General features: G+C 44.5%; 1 protein-coding gene across 4 annotated transcripts in view; it reads right to left on the reverse strand.

Moving 5' to 3' along the window:
• Window positions 1-24,628, reverse strand: part of EXT2 (exostosin glycosyltransferase 2) — a 120,273-nt gene extending 95,645 nt beyond the window's left edge. For 2 of the 4 annotated variants that reach the window (XM_054724695.1, XM_054724693.1), the window contains exons 1-6: window positions 24,450-24,509; window positions 19,197-19,762; window positions 17,683-17,772; window positions 13,335-13,451; window positions 2,856-3,051; window positions 698-837 (exon numbers count right to left, since the gene is read on the reverse strand). In XM_054724695.1, the coding sequence (XP_054580670.1) occupies window positions 698-837; window positions 2,856-3,051; window positions 13,335-13,451; window positions 17,683-17,772; window positions 19,197-19,732 (1,079 nt within the window). In that variant the 5' untranslated portion in view covers window positions 19,733-19,762; window positions 24,450-24,509. Of the gene's footprint in view, window positions 1-697; window positions 838-2,855; window positions 3,052-13,334; window positions 13,452-17,682; window positions 17,773-19,196; window positions 19,763-24,449 lie in introns of all 4 variants that reach the window. The other 2 variants (XM_008146783.3, XM_054724694.1) reach the window with 2 other exon arrangements.
• Between the last annotated feature and the right edge of the window lie 583 nt (window positions 24,629-25,211).

Genomic DNA, 25,211 nt, shown 5'->3' on the forward strand with positions numbered 1-25,211 from the left:
AGAAACTAATTTCCAATAATCTTTAACCTCCAAAGTCCTAGGAAAATTAAATAACATAAGCTTCTCAGGCTAGTCTGTTTTTTATAGCATTAACAGCCATAACCAAGCAGAGCCTCCATCTGTCCACTGGGAATGTTTCGAAGCTTTCATCCATGGGGAGGCACCTCCAGCTAGTCACATTATGCAAATTCAATAAAGACTCCAGAGCAATGGTTCTCAACTGGGGTTATAAATTATACCTGGGAGCTTTAAAATTCAGCATTCCTAAGGCTAAGCCCAGGCATTTTGAAAAGTTCTCCAGGTAAGTATACCTTGCAGTCTCTACAAACCACTGCTTTTTGGCCAAGAATTGGTAAATGTTTCTGTAAAGGGCCAGAAAGTAAATATTTTAGGTTTTGTGAGCCACACAATCTCTGCCACAACTACTCAACTCTGCCACTGTAGCACAAGACAATATGTCAGTGAAAGGGTGTGGCTGAGTTTCAATAAAACTTTACTTATAAAAACTGGCAATTTGCCATATTTGGTTCACAATCTCTGCTCCAGGCCAATGAGCTAACTCTCCTGAAGGAAAACATAGCCAAACAATCTACAGAAGTTCTCACACTAAGGAAGGCATCACAATTACTCGAAGGCTTCTGAAATCTAATACACACAGAACCACTCGTGTAAAATTTATTAGAAGGTTAACACCTACCTCTTCCAGTCAAGCACTTCGGAGAAAGGCAAAATATAGGAGTCTGCAATGACAACTGGGACACAGCCAGCCCGCAGAACGTCACTCAATACCGCCTGGCCCAGCCGAGCCCCACGAAGAACCACACAGAAAGTAGCCTCCTGCCGGAACAGAAGCAGAAGTAGGAGTTTACAAACCAGTTTCACTGATCCACTTGTGATCCCTGCAGACCATGAAGTTCTCCCAAAGACTGAAGCCAAGCAACACTGAGGCATCCTGTCACAAAAATGCAACAATTAACTCACCCTTCGGCTCTTCAGCGTTATTTCAATGATCAGCTCACAAACTCCAGAAAACAGAGCAGGTAACACAGCCCTGGATTACTTATAATCTTCAAAACCATTTCTTTGGCAATTTCTTTGTACAACTGAACTCTGTTGCCATCCTGAAAATGTTTAAAACCCACCTCCAAGTCTTCTCTGGACACGCAATATGACTGCGCACAGACTCTCTTTCAGCTCTATTGTACCATGAAAATACATGTGGCACAGTGTACTTACCACAGCCTACCGTGTAATAGAATTATTTTGTCTAGGCCTATCGGGTTCTCTAGAGGACCCCCTAATGGGAAGGTATCAAATCTCATTTCATCTTTCCACTCCCCATGGCATCTAGCAGTGTGCTTCACATACAGAAGATAGTCATTTCATGAATGCAATACCTTTGAAAACACATTAAGACAGAAATGTTCTATTTAGAAAAAATAAATTGGACAAAATGAAAAACCTCAAAAGATCTTCCCCATTCACTCCCTCAGTGTGGGAAACATCTGGGAAAATAAGAGATGCAATTGGTAAACCAAATTAGAAAAGACCTCTCTAACACTCAGTTTCTCCCAGTTTTTGCCTCGTCAGGAGAAAAACGATTTTTAAAAAGACAGACTATTTAATCTTTAAAGCTAGAGAAAAGGAACATTTAGAAAAAAATGTGAAGAAACTCAATATGCCAAACTCCTCTGGGGATAAATAAAAGCAGCAGCAAGAGTCAGAGAAGAGAATCAGTCATGGCGCCCAGAGGTGCAGGTGGACAGCTCTGCCGCCCTGAGGAGTCGGCATCCAGATGTGGACACACGTGCTGATAACCATTTTTCCTGTCTAGACAAAGGTTACTATAAATACTCCTGTTCACATCACCACTGTTATCAGTCAGACATTCCAGAGAAGATGCAGCACTTTTTGAGAGAAAGTATTTTAACAATCTCAGCATGGGCCAGTTCTCTTTGGAGATTAAAAAAAAAATAAATCATACCAGCACCACTAACCTGTCTGCATCTTAAATATATTTTTTAATATATTTCTTTATTGATTTCAGAGAGGAAGGGAGAAGGAGAGAGAGATAGAAACATCAATGATGAGAGAGAATCATTGATTGGCTGCCTCCTGCACGCCCCCTACTGGGGATCAAGCCCGCAACCCAGGCATGTGCCCTTGACCGGAATCGAACATGGGACCCCTCAGTCCGCAGGCTGATACTCTATCCACTGAGCCAAGCCGGCCAGGGCTGCATCTTAAATATTTAAGTGAACAAAACTCATCGTCTCCTTTCTTAGCCCGCAGGCCCTTGGAATGTCAAATATCCTGCTTATAAAACATCCCCAAAAGGATTGCTTTGCCCATGGTTATGTATATTTAAGTATAGGACATGTCACCAGTAGGACATGCCACCAGTTTTGTTAAGGGTGGCAAAACACCAAAGAACAAAACAATGACTAAAAATAAAGACCTTCCACGCCCAGAAAAAGCTGACTGTAGCCTGTGGGCTAGCAGTCAGAGGGTTCAAGCTGCCTGGCTTATGAATACAGGTGTAACAGCAAACGACATCTGCCTGCTTTGTCTATGTGGCTTCTTTGTAAACCTCTCACATTTGCAGTTTTGAAGTATAATGAATATCTGAAAGGCCTATGCACTCTCACAGGCCAAGCAGCTTTGCACAAACACTATGCCAGACTTCGAAGCACCTTTAGGTCTACACACCCAGTAAAGAGCAATACTCCGCTTCCTCCTTCCCTGGGGGAGTTCTCCTGGCTGCCAGTGGAGAAAGCGCCTGTTGGTCGGGGTTAATTTCACCTTGTGGAAGTGAACACTTCCGAGGCTTGAGAGAGGTAATGAATGACACTCACCTGCAGCACCTGCGGGTAATCGAAGACCTGATGCTTGTGGCAGCGCTTCCGGACGGAAAGGACGTCCTCGGAGAGGTTGGTGCATTTATCTAGTACTAGCACTGACTCTCCGTGTTTGGCCTGGAGGGCTCCCAGTTCCTCTCGGTACTCGGGATGGAGAGCCATCTGAGACGACAGGAGGAAGTATCGCCGGGGACTGTAAAGGAGGGAAAAGGTGACTGGGAAGCTGCAGCTGGTGTGGCAGTCAAGGTAAGACAAACTCTGACATTAAACATGCCAACAGTGTTTTCTCATCAGTTTTCACATCTCTTGACTTTTTGGGAAATAATACTCTAGCATGGCTGATTGTTTAAAATATTATATGCTGTAAGAGAGTAAGGTATGACTCATTCACATGCTGAAATATTACTCAATAGGTGAAAATTTTATTTGGGAAAAGTTCTTAATGTTTTGAGGAACTGCTTACTATATGCCAAGCCAAGCTTAGCATGCTATAAATGTGTGTGTGTGTGTGTGTAAAAAGAGAGAAACTGACTGACTGGTTGATTGGAAGAAATGTCAACATGTTATTATCTATAGCTGATTCTCTGATCTGAAAAAGAACTGAGAGTTGGCTGCATCCTTCAAATGGGAAAAGAGGGAAACTTGATGGGCAGCACTGGCTGTAAGACCAGGAGAGAGAGGACTGCTCTGGCTGTGGAACGGCACCCTAACGCTATGAAGAAGCTCCAGGGAAAGACAGCTCCCATGGCGAAGGTCGGCCGGCCATCAGAAAGACTGTACTGGTCATTGAGAAGAGGTGGAAAAAAGTCTTTACCAGAGGATGGAATCAGTCTTAAGATCTGGACAGCAAGGATGCTTAAAAGAAAATGGAGTGAAGAAAGGATTCTAGTGCCATTTAGAACTCCATAAGAGATAAACATGAGAACACAAAACTACTAAGCCAGCGTCAAGGGGGGAATTTTGGGGAGACCATCTGGTAAGTAATTCCCTCCTGGAAGGCAAAATTCCCAGAGAACAGAGAGGTTACAGAGCATAGACCCTGTATGGGGTGAGAGACCACTAGAAAAGAGTAATACAAAGCAGGTTCCAGGAGGAAATGAAATGCCCATCACGCCTAGTGAGATTTAACGCTCACTTAAATCTATCTCTAACTGGTATAGGCCATGGAAAATACGAGGGTTGTGCATCTCATAGGCTGGATGATAATATGAGTCTGTTCATAAGAAAGGACCAAAAACCTATGCTCTGTGAACCATCTCGCTCTCTTTTTTTCTTTGTTTTGGGAAGAAAGGGAGGGTAATCGTTTCACTTTTCTTTCTTAGACTTATTTAGAGGTTCATACATCCATTGCCAAAGACTAATCAATCATTCTCTAAGTGAGGTCCCATCTTTTACTGAGCACTAAGCTTCAGGTCCAAACCACACAGAGCAATGATGGAGAAGGTGAACTGGCCTGGCCAGCCAGATCAGCTCACAAACTCCAGAAAACAGAGCAACAGGTAACACAGCCCCGGATTACTTATAATTTTCAGAACCATTTCTTTTGGTAATTTCTTTGTACAACTGAACTAAAAGCAAAAGGCATTTCCCACACCATAGTGAGGAAACAAAAGAATAAGCAGATTCCCTAGAACCTCACTGTCCAATAGCAATTAGCCACCTCAGGCCATTTAAATTAATTAAAATTTCAAATTCAGTTCCTCCACCACATCACCCACATTTCAAGTGTGGGCCCTATGTGGCTAGTGGGCGCCTGACAGCACAAATCCAGACCACCACCTCAACACGGAAGGTTCTGTTTGCTAGAGCTGCCCTAGAAGGTAGCTTAGACCCAGAAGCCTGGGTAAAGGTAAGTGGAAATAAGAACCACATGGAATAACATCCCATCAGGGAGATCATTTTGATCAACTGCACAGACTGGTTCCTCTCATCCTGGGCAATGTCCCCCTAAGTTGTAATTTACTGAACAATAAGCTGAATATTTACATCCAACGTGTTTCTTCTGGACACTGAAACAGACTCTTGGTTTCTACTCCCAGCTCTGAGCCCCAACAATTTTTCTTTTGTGAAAGCATTCATTTTGGAGGAATGACTTAGTGGTGCAAAGACCAGATACAGGGAGCACTCTCAGATCACCTCAAAGTATTTCCATGATCCATCTTGTCTGCTTAAACAGGAGAAAGCGCTATAGCCAAATTCACAAGATAAGCAGGGAAACCACCTTAACAATTAAAACTATCTGAAAATGATATGGACTGCAAGAGTTTTTCTTATTACAAATCAGAAAACTTTCTGTTTCAAAATTATAGTGAAAAGTCATGTATCAAGTTAAGGCTAAATGGCCCCTAAGGGTCTTTCCAATTCCCAAGACACTGGAACATGGTACTTGCTGGATGTTTCTGGAGACTTTCTATTTCAGTAGAGCTGCTAACAAAAACGCTGCAAGAACAGGCATGTTGGCATCCGAGAGGGTGTGCATGCAGGACGATGCAGTATTGAAGTCCTAGCAGGAAGAGGGTGTTTCTGTATGAGGGTGGCCCACATGGAGTGTTGAAGGCCTTGTGGAGTAAGACTTTCTACTTGGGGAATAGCAGGGAGGTGGCCCAGCGCAGGGTATCAGAGCTCTAAAAGGGTGACTGGCTAAGGTTTCTGCACTATGGACAGCGATATAGGTAGTTATGGCAACCCATGGGATGCTGGAGACCAAGGGAGGTGAGGGGGCAGCTGGGAATCCCAGAACAGTCAGTCACAGGACCACTGGATCCCCGCTCTGTTACTGCTCCATTTTCAACATAAATGTGCAGATGTGAACAAGAGTCTGAAATGATCCCCTGCTTCATGCTGGCTCTCCCTGACCTGACAGATGGTTGATGGAGCATGCCCATTTTAGTTTTAAGCAAACAAAATGTTCAGGTGGATTTGGTTTTCTTTTAAGGACTAAAATTACTGGCTATGACTTTCATGTTTCCTCCCAGCAGTGTTGATATCTAAGTTTAAGTAAAATCATGCTGAGAATTTGAAGTCTCCCTCAAGAGTAACAGTTGTAAACTCCCAATTTAGTTCCTTTTAGAGAGAAAATGACAAGAATTCCAGCTGAGGCCAGCACAGCTGTGAGAAGGAGCTATCAATAGCAGCAACCCTCAGCTTCCCATTGAAAAAACAGAGAGGGATTTAATATAAAAATAAAAACAAAGCTCTTGCTACTCTATATAGCCCTCAAGAGATGTGGGAATTCCCTTAAAAAGCAACTCTCACAAAGAGCAACAAATACCAAACGCTGCCAAGAGGTCCCCCACCGTGCCTCCTCCCAAGTCCCTAGAAAGGATGGTGAGTCTGGAGCCTGTCTTTGCCTTATTTTTTTACATTGGGGGTGCAGGAGGTGTTTATAAAAGAAACACCACAGCTGCAGAGCCAAACTGAGCTAGAGGGGAAATGTGGGTCCACACTCAGATGTGAAATGCACCAACTGGCCAGCAGAGGGAGGATCATGCCCAGTGCAGCCTTTAACATCTGCTGCTGCCCTTGTATATCGTGTATCTAGTTGCTGATGCACAGAACTTCAGAAACTCAGAGACCTTAAATGATCTAGTTAAAGATTTATATTTGAGTCTAATTATATATAATTAAAGAGATTCACTAAGAAAACAACACCAATATATATATATATTTGTATATTTATATATATGTGTGTGTGTGTGTGTGTGTGTGTGTGTGTGTGTGTATATGTGTGTGTGTGTGTGTGTGTGTGTATATGTCTAAACAACCGTTCGACTGGTAGCTATGATGCACGTTGACCTCCAGGGGACAGATGCTTTGACCAGTAGGTTAGCTTGCTGCTGGAGTTCAGCCGATCGGGACTGGGCGAGATAGACTGGACACGCCCTGGATTAATCCGTGCACAGGCCGGTTTCAGCCCGATCCCCACAGGCCAGGGATTGCGGGAGGGGTCCAGGGTGTGTCTGGCTTGTCTTGCCCAGTCCCCATAAGGGCCGGCCAGCCTGGGAGGGACCCCACTGGTGCACAAATCCGTGCACCGGGCCTCTAGTTTAAAAATAATTTTACTGTTCAGAGTGATTTATTCTCTGTTTTTAGATCCTCTCTTTTTAGTCTGTTTTCTGTCCTGGATTATATCTGCAGGGAATTAAGAGTCCTAAACCAACATAAGAGAGTGATATTATACTGAAGAGATCAGATAGTAAAGAAAGTTTAGTTCAAACAGTCTTAAGAAAGATGGAGGGCCCTGACTGGTTTGGCTCAGTGGATAGAGCATCGGCCTGCAGACTGAAGGGTCCCAGGTTCGATTCTGGTCAAGGGCATGTACCTTGGTTGCAGGCACATCCCCAGTAGGGGGTGTGCAGGAGGCAGCTGATCGATGTTTCTCTCTCATCGATGTTTCAAACTCTCTATCCCTCTCCCTTCCTCTCTGTAAAAAATTAATAAAATATACTTAAAAAAAAAAAAAAGAAAGAAAGATGGAGGCCCAGAGGTCGCCAAACCAACCTGACAGACCTGATCCTCACGGCTCACTTTCTGCCTCACCCAGGCTTCTCAGGTGCTCCTGGCACTGCTGACGTTTGGACCCAATAATTCTCTGTTGTGGGGAGTTGCTCTGAGCATTGTAGAGGGTTAGTGGCATCCCTAGCCTCCACCCAGCAGATGCCAGGTAACACAGCAGGCCTGTTTTCCTTTGAAAGGTTGGCACTTGGCTAGTGTGTGGGAACTTGGATTTGGGAGATTTTCTACCATCCCCAGAACTGATAAGAACTGTGCCTAAGCCCCTGGCAGGGTGGCTCAGTTGGTTAGTGTCATCCCATATACCAAAAAAAGAAAAAAAAAGGTTGCAGGTTCAATCCCCATTTGGAGCGCATAAGGAAGGTAGGTCACGGATCAATGTTTCTCTCTCGCCCCCTCTCAGCCTTCCTCTCTCTCTCTAAAATCAATTAAAAACATATTCCCAGTGAAGATTTAAAAAATCATTTTTTAAAAAGAACTGTGCCCAAACTGTTTGTACAAGCAATATGGCTTATACTGAGCATCTGCTTTCCTTCTGGGAGTCTGGAAGTTTGGCACATGCCAGGCAGTGAATGCCCATGTGATTAGCTCTCAATAAAAAGCTGGGCACTGAGTTTCCAAGGTGTTTCCCTGTGGACTGGTGCTGGGGAAGTACGTAGTCCTGTGTGGCGTCACTGGGAGAGGACCCTTACATGCCTGCACTTGGTTTTCCTGAACGCCACCACAGCGCCTTTTCCCGTTGCTGACTATGTTTTGTATCCTTCTGTAATAAATCATAGCGAGAGTACAACTACATGCTGACTCCTGTGAGTCCTTCTGGCAAATCACGGAAATTCAAGCTGGTATTGGGCATCCCGACAAACACCCCCCCTCAGTGATAACAGTGGAACATAGCTCCATATATTGGAGGGGGGCAAAATGTCCTCAGGGCAACAAATCAACCCTTCTCCCCTGTTGAGAACCAGCAGCCTCACCACACGTGGTCCAAATGGCCTTCAATAAAGGTTTGAATTGAGCTGAAGTGAACTGAACTGACTAAAAAAATTTCCAGAACTTCAGGAAAAATAAAGCAAAGGGTTAAAAAAAACACTTTCAGACGGGTTTGGCTCAATGGATGGAGCGTCCACCTGCGGACTGAGGGGTCCTGGGTTCGATTCCGGTCAAGGGCATGTACCTTGGTTGTGGGCACATCCCCAGTGGGGGGTGTGCAGGAGACAGCTGATCAATGTTTCTCTCTCATCAATGTTTCTGACTCTCTATCTCTCTCCCTTCCTCTCTGTAAAAAATCAATAAAATATATTTTAAAAAAACTTTCAGAAATCACACAACTGACTAAAATTTCAGTAAATGTTCACAGAAGCTGCAAGCAGAGGAGTGAACTTTTTTCAAGCTCAGCTGACTTTTCTCTACCTATTATAGTCATTCATGTCTAGTGCTACATAAATATACCAAATTAAGATACCAGCGGATGACAGAAACTGTACCACCCCAAAGGGTACAAGCTGTACTAACACAGAATATCCTTTTTCATTTTATGGAAATCCAGCCTTGAAACAAAACATGAACTATATCATTTTTCCAGGCTACAAATTCCCTGTAAAAGTTATTTTCTAATATTCACTCATGATAATCCAAAAAAATTAGGACAGGCATATTTTGCTCATATTTAACGATGAATACTACTAAGTATCATCCCTAATAAAATGGTAATATGCAAATTACCATCACTCCGCTACGCCCACGATTGGGCCGGCTGGAGGCGCGGGGGGCGGAACTCAGGGTGGCCGATTGGCTGGCGGTAGGAGGGGGGGGCGGGGACTCGCGAGTCCCCGACCCCCGCTCCTCCCGCCGGCTTAAACGGCCAGCGCTGCTTAGGCCAGCGCTGCGGAAGACACTGGTGGCGGAACTCGGGGTGGCCGATTGCGTGGCTGTTGGCACCAGTTTTCCGCCAGCAGCAGTTTTCCTCTGGCCACCCGCCCGATCGGAGCGCTTCCCGATCGGAGTTCCTCTCGGGGTGGCCGATCGTGCTGGCAGGAGGCGCTCTGATCAGCGGGTGGCCAGAGGAAAACTGCTGCTGGCGGATAACTGGTGCCGGCAGCCAGGTGAAGGAAAAGTCTATTGCACGAAACTTCGTGCAACAGGCTCCTAGTTTTTCAATATTCAAGTTTGTATTCAGTGGACTAAAATTTTTCTAAACTTTGCTGAGTGAAGATTTTCATAATAAAATGTTGGGAGGGGGGATATGAATTGTGCATCTCTACGAGATAAAGATCCTATATAATAAAAGCCTAATATGCTAAGTGTCCGGTCAGCGGTTCAACCAATCAAAGTGTAATATGCTAATAATATGCTAAGGCCACTCAACCGCTCGCTATGATGTGTACTGACCACCAGGGGGCAGATAGTCGACTGGTCAACCAGTCACTATGATGTGCACTGACCACCAGGGGGCAGACGCTCCAACCAGTAGGTGAGCTTGCTGCTGGCGTCCAGCCAATCGGGACTGAGCGAGATGGGCCGGACACACCCTGGAGCCCTCCTGCAGTCCCTCCTCAGCTGGCCAACATCCTGCGTCCCTCCCTGGCCCCGATCGTGCACCAGTGGGGTCCCTTGGCCTGGCCTGTGCCCTCTCACAATATGGGACCCCTCTGTCAGAGAGCCGGTTTCGGCCTGATCCCGCAGGCTAGGTCGAGGGACCCCACTGGTGCACAAATTTGTGCACTGGGCCTCTAGTCTACACTAATAAAAGAGAAACATGCAAATTAACCATCACTCCACTACACCAAGCCACGCCCACCAGCCAATCAGGAGTGGGTATGCAAATTAACCCAACCAAGATGGCGGCTGGCCACGAGCTGGAGCAAGCAAGAGGCTTGGGTTGCCCCGGCAATGGAGGAAGCCAAGCTTCCCTCCCACCCTGGCCAGCCCTGGCCTCTGCTCAAGGCTACAAAGTTTCAATTATAGAAGATAGATAAATCCTAGATACTTGCTTCCAGCCGGCCCTGGCCTCTGCTCAAGGTGGTGCAGAAAAAAAAAAAGGAGGGGCTGGGACCTTGGGTCACCAGTGGGTGATCAGGCCAGGATGGGACAGCAGGGGCCGTTGTGGGTAAGCAGACCAGCCGGGGGGCCAGTTGGGGATGATCAGGACAGCAGGGAGGGGCAGTTTGGGGTGAGCAGGCCAGTGGGGAGGGGAGATGGGGGCGAGCAGGCCAGTAGGGGGTGAGCAGGCTGGTATGGGGGGCAGTTGGGAGTGATGAGGCTGGTGGGGGGGGGGCGGGGGGGGGCCGGGGCATTTGGGGGCGAGCAGGCTGGCAGGCAGAGTGGTTAGGGGCAATCAGGCAGGCAGGTGAGCAGCTGGAGCCAGCAGTCCCGGATTGTGAGAGGGATGTCTGACTGCCGGTTTAGGCTCGATCCCTGTAAACTGGCAGTAGGACATCCTTCAAGGGGTTCCAGATTGGAGAGAGTGCAGGCCGGGCTGAGGAATTACCCCCCCACCCCCCGTCCCGCAACCCCCGTGCACGAATTTCGTGCACCAGGCCACTAGTAATAATATAATATGCTATATTAAGGGAAGCTTCCTATTGTTAAAAAAGCAGTATGGAGGAGGACAGTATCACCCAGCATACAACATTATAGGCAAATCAAACCCAAAAAACTATTATTAACTCCATATTCACCTTGAAAAATGCAATTCAGTTACAAAGAAAAAGCCCCAGCCATCACATTATGTTAATCTGAATGATATTAATGATAGTTTTATAGATTTGTTTGTATTTAATTTATAAATTTGTTTTAGTTTTATAGTTGTATAAGCACAAAGAGTTTAGATTTTTTTTATTTGTACTTATTCAAGTTGCATTATTTTAAAAGTAATTAAATTCAAGGAACCTTTCCCTGGCTGGGTGGCTCAGTTGGTTGGAGCATTATCCCACACACCAAAAAGTGGCAGGTTCTATTCCTAGTTGGGGTGTGTACAGGAGGCAAACGATTGATGTCCCTCTCTCACATCGATGTTTCTCTCTCTCTTCCCCTTCCTTTCTCTCTAAAATCAATAAACATATCCTCGAGTGAGGATAAAAATAACAAAATCAAGAAACCTTGAATAGCTACCAAAAAGAAACCTTGAAAAACAAACACAAAAATAGAGGACTCACATTTACCAATTTAAAAACTTACTACAAAACTACAGTAATCAAGTCAGTAGGGTAGTGCTCTAAGGAAAGACATAGACCAATGGAACAAAACTAAGAGTCCAGAAATAAACCCACACATCTATAGCCAGTGAATTTTCAACAATGGTGCCAAGATCATTCAATGGGACAAGAATAGTCTTTTCAACAAGTGTTGCTAAGACAACTGGGTATCTAAAAGTAAAAGAATGAAGTTGGACCGCTACCTCACACTATATGAAAAATTAACTCAAAATGGATCAAAAACCAAAATGTAAAAGATAAAACTACAAAACTCTCAGAAGAAGACATAGGTATACATCTTTATGACCATGAATTAGGCAATGGTTTTTTAACTATGACACCAAAAGCACAAGTAACCAAAGGAAAAATAAATTGGAGTTTCACTAAAATCAGAAACTTTTGTGTCAAAGGACACTATTAAGAAAGTGAAAAGACGACCTACAGAATGAGAGAAAAGATTTGCAAGTCATATCTGATAAGGATCTAAACTATACAAAAAGTTCTCATAACAACAATAAAAACAAAAGCCAACTTAAAAATGGCAAATGATTTAAATAGATATTTCTCCAAAGAGGTCAATAAATGATCAATAAGAACATGAAAAGATACTCAACACTATTAATCATTAGACATATGCAAATCAAAACCACAATAAGATACCACTGCACATCCACTATGATGGCTAGAATAAAAAAGCAAGACATAACAAGCATTGGCAGGGATATGGAGAAACTGGAACCCTCATACATTGCTGGTGCAGCCATTTTGGAATACAATCTAGCAGATCATCAAAAAGTTAAACATAGAGTGACCACATGACTCAACAATTCCACACCAAGATATACATCCAAGAGCATTAAAAACATATGTTTACACAAAAACCTGGATACAGATGTTGACAGCAGCATTACTTAAAACTGCTAAAAGTGGAAACAACTGAAATGTCTGTCAACTGATGAAGGAATAAACACAATGTGGTATATCCATCGATATGATGAAATATTATTCAGCCAAGAAAGGAATGAAGTATTGATTCCATCTACAAGATGACTAAACCTTGAAAACATTATGTTAAGTGATAAAAGACACAAAAGGTCACATATTGTATGACAACATTAAATGAAATGTCCAAAATGGGCAAATCCATAGAGACAGAAAGCAGATTAGTGGTTGTTGCTGGGGGCAGAGGGTGTGAAGTTTAGGGGCAGGGATAGAGAGTGACAGCTAGTAGGTAGTGGGTTTATTCTGGGGGTGATGAAAATGTTCTGGAATTAGATAGCAGTGATGATGATAGTTATACAAACTTTGTGAATATACTAAAAAAAGCCACTGAATTGTATCAAATCCAAACAATATACACCTAACGCTTACACAGTGTTATATGTCAATTATATCTCAATTTTTAAAAACTCACTGAATAGTACATGTTAAAATTTTATGGTATAAAAATTATATCTCAATTAAAAAAACAAATTAAGTCAACTATGGGAGCCCGCGAACAGAAAAATATTCCGAAAGTTTATCTAAGCAACACATTCATGAAAGATCCAGTCTTTCTTTGCACTTCCCTAAGGGTAGAGTAAAAGATGGTTCGATCTCATCTGAGCTTTTTTTATACATTGTCTAAAGAATAAAATTTCAAGTAACTTCCATAATTTGGCCCCAGACCACATGGCAGAACACACATACTCAGGAGAGAATGTCTTCACTTTACAAGGCTTCTAAAGGGAAGCTCTGAGAATGCACACTGGCTGTGCTGAGTGCACCTTACCCTGGTCCTTTCTCTGGAAGGTCCACCTCAGCTGACAGCGGACTATAGACAGGAATGCTGACATCGTAACCTTGCCTGTAAGTCCATGTAGAAAAGCCACCACCAGCCAACAGAGCCCTGAAAGCAAAAAAAATTTGTCAAACAGTAGGAAGATCTTCATGCTGATAAGCTCCATAGAAAGGGACAGAAGTAGAGTAAGTCTTCACTTAACATTGTGGATAGGTTCTGTGCCTTTAAGCAAAACAACATATAATGAAATCAATTTTACCATAGACTAACTGATATAAACAAGAGTTAAATTCCTACTGCATCTCATGAATGCTTGAAGGAAACGAAGTTGAATGAAATGACATTATTCAAGGACCTGCTATAATTGAGTCAACAACAGCTAATGTTAACTCAGTCATTTTCCCATAAAGACATGGTGCTAAGTGTTTTACATCACATCTCCTGGACATCAGCTGCATTCCATCCTTGAGTTACCAGCTTTCCTCCAGGATCCTAGTAGTCTTTCCTTACTTTCCATTTTTAAAAATAGATGACAGGCCAGAGGACACCCTCTGCTATCTTATTTAGCTCCCATTCACCTCTCCCAAAAGCCATATCCTGGTCTTAAACACATTTACAATAACAGGAATAACAACAGGTCTGCAGAGGAAGACTGGCTGGGACAGTCACTTACCTACTCATTGACCAGAATCTCAGGAGACAATGGGCACTGAGAGCAGCAGTGACAGCAAAGCATCACATCTCACTGCATATGCCCCAGCTTCTCTCCAATCCTGCCCCAAGCAGTTCTTTCCACTGTTATCCCTGAGCTACACGTGAATCATGTAGCCTCTCTCAGCAATCACCTTCCATTCTAGTTAATCTTGTTAACCCAATTCCCTGTACAGGAAGCAGAATCCAGACCTGGACCTTCAGTGCTTCTCTTGCAGTTCACATGCACTAGTTTTTATTCTCAATCAGAAAGCTGGGAACACACTGTTCTAATTGGATCCAGCAAGTAGTAAAATGACACTTCATCAGAAAAAGGAAGCAGGTGTATATCACACCAACTTTTACTGTTATTCTGTCTTTGGGGTTCCAAAGCCATCAAAATCACTTACTGGAGCAAAGTATTGCCAGTTCCTTGCACTGCACAGTCTAGGCCTAACTGTCTGAATTGAGAAACCACATTTTTTACAGTATTGATTGCTACCAATCCCCTCCCTGTTGTGATGACAGTGTGCATTCCCTTCCAACATGAGCAGTTAAAGTTCAAAGATTTTCAAACCACCCCTGGAAATCCCAATCTGTTTGTTTAAGCTTTCTGAAACCAAGAATTGGTTAGTGAGGTAATGTGTAGGCTAAAAATCTCTCCAGCTGCCAGTCTACTCTGTAAAACTTAATGACTATCCTTAGTATCAACATACGGTCTTATTCTTCCTGATTAGCATTCACTAGTGAATACATCCAACATGAATTTGGCAGGTTCCATAACCATGATGGCAAACAGACTGTATGGGCCCCCACGACCTCTGTGCAGAGAAGCAAACACGGATCCAATATACAGGCAGTGGGCAGTCTAGGTAAGCCAGGGTAGTGAGTGATTAGATAATTACACCCACAGCTCCAGAGGAGAGGGGTGTGTGTATGTGGTGAGAAAAGAAGCACCAACTTCTACTGTTATTCTGTCCCGGGGGCCCCACACTTCACCCTGTTCCCGTTTATGCACTGATAGTAAAAGAGCATGCAATCCTAAGCATGTCTTACATCACAGATCATACATGTGCAATCTCCATTTGTGATCTTGAAAATAGCCACAACCGCCATTAGGCACCCAGACCTCACACCAACCCTGTCACTGACAAGATTTCAATTTTAAGTCATTGCATCTTCTTCTGCCAAGGTTTCCATACACTGCAATGGAGAAAATAATTGTAAGCACCCCTTGCTTTAAAAAACACGTGTTTTACATTGACTGAAAAGTGAGCTTCTGAGAAGCACATTCTGTTTTCCCATTATGCATCCCAAAATCAGAGATCAGTTCCAAAGCTGCAAGAAAGTAGGCAGAAAACTCACAGCTAAAAAATTATTACTATGACTAGTGGCCCGTTGCACGAAATTCATGCACATTAAAAGGGAATTAATTAGAGGAAATATTTTAATATTGCTATTTGCCCTTTCTCTATAATATAAGTGTCAGAGATGAAAGAAAATTAGTAAAATATATATGAAAATCTTCCTCCTGTCAGAGTCTGGGGCGCGCCACAGGAACCAGAGTCAAGTCCCCGCCCACCCACGTGCACCTCAAAATTGCGTGAGACCCAGACCCAGCCAAACCCACCCCCATTGGGCTAGATCCAGACTCGGCCACCCCACCTCCATTAAGCCCCGCCAGGTGCGGGGATGCAGACTCAGGTCGCCTGGCCCAGTACCGGGGCGGGAGGCTCCCCTTGAGGTCCCCTGGCCCGGGCCAGAAGGCGCGGCCTGAGGTCCCGTCAAGCCCCAAAATCTAATCGAGTCCGTCTAGTTTCTAATTTCCGAATAATCTGATAATGCAGCTCCTGCTGAAACCATTCTATGTCCCTGGTTCATGCCTCCTTTGAATCCAGAAATAAGGACAAAGGATAAGAAAAATTAACAAATAAATCTTCTATTCCTTACCCCAACCAGGGGACCACCTAAGTTTCAAATGAATTTCCCACATTTAAAGATACAGAGGACTATATGGTGATTCATTACTTGCCACAGGATTGCTTCTAATCACTTACAAAAATACATGCACAGGGAAAACAATTTAACCTTCCTGATCCTTAACACCTAAGAACTAGCAAGAACTTAAACTTTCTCCTCACCACTTGACACTTTCCTGCAGAGAAATGAAACCCCATTTAACATGTGTACTTGATAAAAATAAAATCCTTCTCCCAAGCAGTTACATATACCAAAATGTCAGCAAAAAGCGAAATGCCTCAAACAGAAATAAGCCCTTCTCAAAATAAACCCAAGAACAGCAGGTGAAGACATCGCGTTCCTAACAGCTCTTTTCCTTCCCTTCTCTATTCACTGAAGTATTTCCCTTTCCCAGAACAACCAAATCCATAAAACAGTAGCCCACTCGGGAACACGGGCTGAGAGCCAAACCAAGGATCACTTCGGGTTTAGCTGGTTTCTATAGAATTTGTGTAGCGTGACTGCCCTCTATTGTCCAAAATGGTTTCCATGGCAAACTTGAGGAGTGGTCCTTGTGTATTTCTCCTAGTGATGTTTCCAGGAAGAAACACAACATTGACTCTAGATAATACTTAAAGCATAGAGGGCTTAGATTCAATCAAAATAGTAGTACTAAGTGTAGATTTTCATAAATATAAACATTGGCCTCTGACAAATTGAGAACACTGCTGGCCTTGAGCTGTTCACTCATCTTTTTCAGTAACAATGATTTTAAGAGTTAAACATCAACTATAATAAAATTGGCTATAAATGAGTTCATGCATAAATTTATAACAATCCTATACCTTGAGTATTGCCCAGGACTCTTATCTTGGACCCAAGCTTTCTGTTCTCCTTAAAGCCTTGAACCCAGTACCAGGAGAGGAACCTTAAGTGGCACTTCAGTCCTGAGCTTCCCACGATGCCTCCAGCCATAGTAGGTCAGTCCATGTATAAAAGGGCTGATAAATGTAGTAAGTGAACTCAAAATCATAATCACATAATCATGGCCACCCCATACCACATCTGTTGTCCGAAGGTTAATTAGGGAGGGAGGGAAGAGGGGGGAACAGGAAGAAGAGAGAAAGAAAAAGGAAGAAAGGCAAGAACCCCACTAGTTGAAACAACAGAGACAAAATGTTAACAAGAGTGGTCTCCTTTCCCAGCATTATGACTGTGGGCATCACTTACACCAAGCATGTCAAACTCAAAGGGTAACACGGGCCAAATAAATGAGGCATGCAGCCCGTGGGCCACAAGTTTGACATGCTTGACTTACGCACATCCACACCTCTTCCCTCAGTAAGCTGTAGTTCTAGTTTTGGCAAATGCTCACAAATTCAGAGTTGACACAAACCAATCATGAACCCGGCCTTAGGCGGGTGAGGGTGCTACACTCAGAAGAGCATAACCCAGATTAAGGGAAAAAAGATAGTTTTTTAAGATGTTATGCTAGAACATAAGCTGTCATCAGTTCTCTACAAGGGATTTAAGCTGGTCTTAACAATTCTATGTCTTGAGGTAGGAAATACCTAGGGCAACTTTTTAACACTCAATGCTGATTACAAATATGATTTCACATGAACAAAAGGGTACTGTACTTACTTACTCCTCAGAAACCCATCACAGTTACAACCCCAAACGCACCTACCTGTCTCTGGGGACATCCAGAGCTGTGTTATAGTCTGGGGGACCTCCAGGCAACATGTTGAACAGCAGATGGTTTGTACCTCGATCCCACCTATTAAGAAAATAAACATGTAAGAGGATTAGCATGTTGATGATGAAGAAACAGAAACAAGAGTCAGTCACTAGATGACAAGTGGCAAGTATCCCCAGCCGGAAGCAAGCCACTTCTCAGGCAGCAAAGTGAGCTTCTAGCAATCCCGGCAGTACGTCGGGCATTAGCCTGGAGCCTTGAAAGGAAAAAACGGGTGGATGTGTACTCCAAGCTTGTCCACCACAGAACTGCTTATGATAATGAACACTCTCTACATGTGTACCATTTGGTTAAAGAAACAAAAATAAATTAAATATAAAAGGCTAGTTAAAAACATTATGGAACATGTGCAAAATGGAAAGCTATTCAGCCCTTAAAATTATTATTATTATTTTTTAATATATTTTATTGATTTTTTACAGAGAGGAAGGGAGAGGGATAGAGAGCTAGAAACATCGATGAGAGAGAAACATCGACCAGCTGCCTCCTGCACACCCCCTACTGGGGATGTGCCCGCAACCAATGTACATGCCCTTGACCAGAATCGAACCTGGGACCCTTCAGTCTGCAGGCCGACGCTCTATCCACTGAGCCAAACCAGTTTCGGCCAGCCCTTAAAATTATAAAGTAAGAGAATATGACATTATTTGAAAATATACTCATGATTATTTAAGGGGGGGAAAGCAGTAAAAGAGTATGTATTGTGTGATCCCATTCTTGACAAAAAATTTTATATATGTGTTGTTGTTTTTTCTTTATCCTCACCCAAGGTTAGGATATGTTTTACTGATTTTAGAGAGAGAGGAGGGAGAGAGAGAAAAACATCGATGTGAGAGAAACATCAATTGGTTGCCTCCCATACATGCCCTGACGGGGGATCGAACCCACAATCTTTTGGTATACAGAACGATTCTCCCACCAACTGAGCCACCTAGCCAGGGATATGTATATATTTTTATACAAAAATATATATTCATGCATGTGTGTAATTTTTATACAAAATTACTGTAAAGTAACATCAAAACATTAATAATGATTATTTCTTAGAAACAGGATTATGGAATGAGTCTTATACCCTTCTTTTTGTTTATCTGTATTTTCAGACCTTTTACAATGAACGCGGACTTGTGAGTAATAAAGGGGAGGGGAAAGTGTTTAAATTTAAAAGAAACAGTATAGGAAGATGAGCCATCCTTTGTTTTTAAACTCTAATAAGTTGTGAGCCATAGCAGCAGCCCCAAAGGCAGACCGCTGCTTTTCACGGGTAGAAGCCAGCTGCTCACAGAACTGGCCTCACGCTACAAGCCAGTGGCCCACCACACCCCCTCCCATGAGAAAAAGAGACAGCAGCTGGGGGCCAGCTCAAGCGGAGAAACATTCCTCTCCCTCTCCTTCCCTTTAGTTCCCTGAAGGACTTGGCTCCAGGCTGTAAAAGTGCTAGATACCTAGAGAGCTGGGCCAGTGCTTGCGCTGTCTCCTTAATGCGGAGTGTGTTCTGGTTCAGCACATCGATGGACGGAACAAACAGGCAGGCCCGGTTGATGTCGTCAGTATAGTAGTCGCTGTCTGAGATGGCCGTGAGCAGCTCATTATACTCCCGGGAGATGGTGTTGCTGACGGGGACGCCAGAGTCATCCACGTACTTTTTCAGAGAGTAGATAAACACCTTGATTTTGTTTTTTGGGTTGAAGCCACAGCGGTAGACGTCAAAACACGTGTGCATTCTGCAACTGAGATCGCCCCGCTCGGGGATGGGACTGTCGGCCGGCAGCCTGACCACGGGCACGTCTCGGACACTGCGCTTCTCTACGCTCCAGTCGTTCGAGGATTCGATGGAATGAGGCCAGAACTGAAACACGCCAGTGGCAATGAGGCCCAGGAGGACAACGGAGAAGAGGGTGATGTAGTAGATTCGGTGCTTGATCTTCATCCTTGGGATGAGGGCAGGACCCCGGATATTGTACTTGACCGACGCACACATAATGGCACAGACAGCCTCTTCCTCACGCTCCTGGTTACCAGGTGAAAAGGGGAGAAAAATGAAGTATTTAAGCAAATGATAATAAAAAGGACTGTTTAACTTTCAATATATCTATTTCTTTCCCTTAAGTGGTTTGATGAAACAATGAAAAGGAATTTTGACCGTTCTTTGTCTAGATGAATACATGCTATGTAATATCTTTAATATTTAATACTACATATACTACTTGATATAAATATTGATATACAATGTTAAAATGCATCTATAGCCTATAAATATTTATTCACCAAGAGCAGAAGCTGGTAAATGTGTGGGGCCTAGGAAGCGGGGTGCTGACTAGAAAGAGAAATCCAAAGTGGAATAGCTAAAGACTGTCGTTTTGTTTTGTTTTTAAACACTGCCCGCCATATACTGATGCTTCATCTGGACACATGATCATGGTTATTCTAAAATCTGTTTTCATTCATTTATTCATCCTACCCCCTATTAAGCAGCTAGCATGCACGTGAGGAAACAAAGAAGAAAGCAGAGACCCCACCTTAGAGGAACTTAGGTTCTAGTAAGGGAGATAAGACTAACAAAACTGTAACAAAATGCCAAATACAGAAATACCACTAGAAAAATATCAATAAAGTGGCAAGGGTATTAGAGAAGAAAAGATTATTCTTTAATAAAATACAAACAGATGGCAGCTGACACATTTAAATGGAAGGAATGGAGAAAGGAATGGGGAGGGAGAGTGATGCCAACACTCCTTTCATCAGTGAATGTGCATGCCACTTTTCCAATCAAAAGATGCAACCGATTTCCCTTCCCACTGAATCTGGGCTAGTCCTGTGACCTGCGTTGACTGACAGATGTGCCAGAAGTGAGGCCCCGCCTAAAGAGACCCTATAGTTGCTGACTTTGTCCTCTTGGAGCCCAGCCGCCACGCTGTAAGGAAGCAGCGCTCCCAGTGAGGCAACCTCAGAAAGACCCCAATGCAAATGTGAAGCAGACACAGACCATCTCACCCAGCGCTACAGATCGCAGGATCCTGAGCAAACAACGACTGATGTTGTTTTGTGTTGTTTTTTATAAATGTCACCTGATCATTTGATCTAGTAATATTTTATTTTTTATATATATTTTATTGATTTTTTACAGAGAGGAAGGGAGAGGGATAGAGAGTTAGAAACATCGATCAGCTGCCTCCTGCACACCTCCCATTGGGGATGTGCCCACAACCAAGGTACATGCCCTTGACCGGAATCGAACCTGGGACCCCCTCAGTCTGCAGACCAACGCTCTATCCACTGGTTTGGCTCAGTGGATAGAACATCGGCCTGCGGACTGAAGGGTCCCGGGTTTGATGCCAGTCAAGAGCATGTACTTCAGTTGCAGGCTCCTCCCTGGCCCTTGCAGGAGGCAACCAATGTTTTGGCTTGATGTTGTTTTTAAGCTAATAAATACTGGGTTGGTTTGTTACTCAGCCATAGCTAAATGAAACAGCCAATAAGCACACTGATTGATACAAAGAAAAGTCTTAGTCCTCAATTGAAAACGTAGAGTTCCCCTGTAGATCGCAACTTAAGATACTTATGAAACAAACCTATATGTACAAGTAAACCTATAAAATATTTACAACACAACAGAGACTATCTATTCAAATATCTCCATCCCAGGTCTCACGCCTGACGTTAGCAGAAGCAGCCTGTGTAAGCTGTGCATTCAGCTTCCTTTGCAGTTCTGCCACAATTCTGATTCAATTTTGGTCTGATTTCAATACAGTCTGCCGGCCAGCTGCAGAAGATGCTGCCATACAGTCTTCTGTCTTTCACAGGGTGTTCTAAGTTGATATCTGGCTGATCTGAAACTGATCTTACCTCAAGGCCTCTAACGGAAATTTAAAAAGCCAGTCAATTCTACTGTTCTTATCATTATCGTTCCCCACATACTGGTCAAGTGCCAGAGCTACTGTACTAGCCAGTGCTTTCCCTTCTCCCTGAGTCTCATCCCCATCCACCACTGGCGAGTCTTACAATTGTGATGGTAGGGAGTACCAGGGCTTATCCACACCTCATTACAGCAAAGGGGTCCTTGTTGCCATCTGAGGATGAGTGACTGTAGTTTCACCAACTACTCCCAGAGCCTGCTTTCTAGAGCCACTCCTGGTACCAACTGTTGTAGTTTATGTTCTGCCAAACTAAGAAGTGACTTGTGTGCAAGTAGCTCACAGAAGTAAGAGAAAAAGCCAGAGTGGAGTCAGAGAAGAACAGAAAGCCATTGGGGTGCATTGTGGAGCTGGTTACCATACTAAGCTGGGCAAATGGGGCTCAGTCCTGCTAGGGTCCCTCTGGAAAATGCACCCTACAACTCTCCCTCTGAAGGATAGGGAGCTATGCCATTCACCCACCAAGGCCCATCCCCTACTGACTGCGGGCCATTCCCAGAAATGTATTCACATTTCTAAAGGTCTGCCTACACAGGCCAAGCAAGCTTCCACAAGTCAGTGCCAACCAGCTGAGAGATGTGGCAAGGACTTGAGACAGAATAAAAAATCGTGAGAGATAAGGTTAAAAGCCTCAAATGAAAAAGAAAAGGATGAGAAATGAAGAAAACAGCCCATAAGTGGTTAGAGATAGAGAACCTTCTCTGGGAGTATCCACATACCTTTGACATACTTCATGACGGCACTTGCTACATTATATCAATTAGTTAAGTAATTGCAAGTCTGTCCCCTCTACTGGCCGTGGTTTCCTTGTAGTCAGAGTTTTTCCTTTCTGCCCAGTATTCTCAGCCTCAAATACCATGTCCAGAACACATTTCATATAACCACAAAGTCTGCTTAAGGAATGCGTGTCTCTATCCTTCCCAGTTCCATCAGTGCACACACTATTCAGGGCCCAAGTTTTGAGTTATGATATGGTGATGAATGATTCTTTTCTTTATTAGTTTCCAAAGGGGGAAAAAATGGCTAGGTGCCTAACTTTCTGTGTCCACCCTGTCCTCCTCAGGGAAGCTCATTGCTAGGAGAGAGGACAGACCAAAAGGAATCTCGTACTAATGCATGTTTGTTCCATATAATACCATAACCTGAATCAAATCAGGAATTTCACAACAAAGCCCTACAAACTTTACCCTCCTTGAAACACATCAGACCTGTCCCTGCAAAACGCTGGAGCTGCCTGGCTGGCTGTCAAGCACTGAGTCACTGGAAAAAGCTGGTAGCCCCATTCTACTGTCCGGATGAGATGCATTTTCTGTTCCTGGAATTCTTTATTCCTAAAATTTGCCTAAATAACCTTTCCTTGGTGCTATAGGCGACAACCAACCCAGTTAATCCAATGCTCTGAGCCACAATCTCTTACCTTAACCTTTTTAGAAAAGCACTCACAGCTGAACTCCCAGGGCCACTGGGACAAAACTTAACCAAACTGCCTGAAAACAAAGGAACCAAACAGCAAAAAATCTGCAACTCACTGCTGTACCCGATACAGTTCGTCATAATAAAGTTACATTGTGATTCACCAGCCCTAAAAATGGTTTCCAATTAAAAAAAAAAGCTGTGTGCCTTTGTTAGTGGAGTTATACAATAATCAAGTCAATGCATACAGTTAAGTAACTAATAACTAAACTTTACTGAGAACTTACTGCATGCCAAGATCTGTTTTAAGCACTTTGAGTTAACATGTTTAATCTTCCTAACAGTGCCATGTGACAGGCTATTATTATCCTCAGTTTACAGACAGGGCAAGTGCCACAGCAAGGCTAAGTGAGGTGCCCCATGGCACACCCCTAGAAAATGCCGGGGCCAGATTTGGCCGGTGGCAGTCCGGCTCTGGAGCCAGGTTCTTCACACGTGAAGCTGCCTCCCCTGATTACCTTTCAAAGCCTGGATTAGATCACCCTTTTTCACTCCTCCGCGAGCCAAGCCAGCACAACCTGACAGAAGAAAATCTACCCATTCATACCAGCATACACAACCAGAAGGCCTAAATCTGCGGAAGTGAGGAATGACGGAAACTGAATCATCTATTTCGTTACCGTGAGTAGCTTTTGAGCTCTGAAATTTACGAACCAAGCCCAGTTCAAGTCCTTAGAGCACGCCCCTGACCTAGCAAGAAAATGGGCTCGAGCAATTATTTGCGTCTCAAGACGTTTACAGTCCAGAGATCTAGTTCCCACCGCCGGTAGGAAAACTCCTAATGCCCCTAGGCCTCAAGTGGATGCCGGAGCCAAGACCCCCGGGGCCACCTTCCCCACCTGGTCCTCCTCCCGAGGTGGGTGGGGCACAGGGCACCGAGTCCTGCCCGCGGCATCCCGCACTGTCCCGGATGTCACAGGCCCCCGCAGAGCCCCGAGCACAAGAAACCCCCGTGGGAGGAAGCAGGTCCCCGGAGCTCGCGGGGAGGCGTGGGAGAGGTCACGGCGGAGGGTGCGAGAGGTCACGGCGGAGGGTGGGAGAGGTCACGGCCGAGGGTGCGAGAGGAAACTGACGGAGAGAGCAGTGGGCGGGGAGACAGGTGGGAACCCGGTGCGGGGCCGGCCAGGTGAAGAAGGGGAAGGCAGTTCGTGAATCAAAGCGCTCCCCAGCGGTAAATGGTCGTGAGCGGCCCAGGGCGGTGGGGCGCCTCCCGCAGCCCTCGGGCCTCCGCACGGCCCGGGCTTTCCCGGCGGCCCGGGGAGGCCCGAGCCCGCGCCGCAGCACTCGCTGGCCCTTCCGCGCGGCGCTTACCTCGGCCACGGCTGCCTCCCGCTCGGCCCCGCGTTCGGTCACCGGCTCATACCGCAGGGCGGGGGCCACGGCAGCCCGGGAGGGATTGTGGCGAGACGGCGGCCGCCACCGCGGGCGCCAGGGCTGCGCGAACGAGCGAGGAGTTGCTGGGCCGGCGACCGGGCTCGGCGTCTGACAACTACCGCACTGCGCATGCGGGAGCGCCCGGGCCCGCGCCCCCTGCTGGCCAGGAGGAGTCAGGGCACCGCTTAGGTTTCTCCTGGCTGGCGCGTCCAGCTCAGGCTCCACGGTGAAACTCAGTCAGGCAGCCTTGTTCATAATTAAAGAAACTGCAAACCGAAACAACGAGGCAGCATGCTTCACTTATAAGACGTCTAAAGCCGGCAAAAATGTAACATTTTATTATAATCAATACTGGTGAACGTGCAACATCCCTGGAAGGCAACTGTCAGTCAGTATCCATTAAATGTAAAATGTGGAAATGTTACCCTAACAGCCCTCTGTATGAAGTTTACCCTATGGATATTCTTAATAATGTTTATCGAAGATATGCATTACAACACGATTTCTAATAATAGCAAAAACATTGGACTCAACCTAAATAGATTATGGAACATGATTAGAATGAAATAATACAAAAATGCATACATGCGTTGGTATGGAATTATCTTCAAGATATGTTCATATGAAAGCATGGTCCAAAACAGTGGGCAAGTATGACTCCTTTTATGTTAAAAAGGAAAACAACTTGGGAGACAAAAT

The sequence above is a fragment of the Eptesicus fuscus genome, chromosome 13, assembly GCF_027574615.1.
Source record: "Eptesicus fuscus isolate TK198812 chromosome 13, DD_ASM_mEF_20220401, whole genome shotgun sequence".
Taxonomy (NCBI): Eukaryota; Metazoa; Chordata; class Mammalia; order Chiroptera; family Vespertilionidae; genus Eptesicus; species Eptesicus fuscus.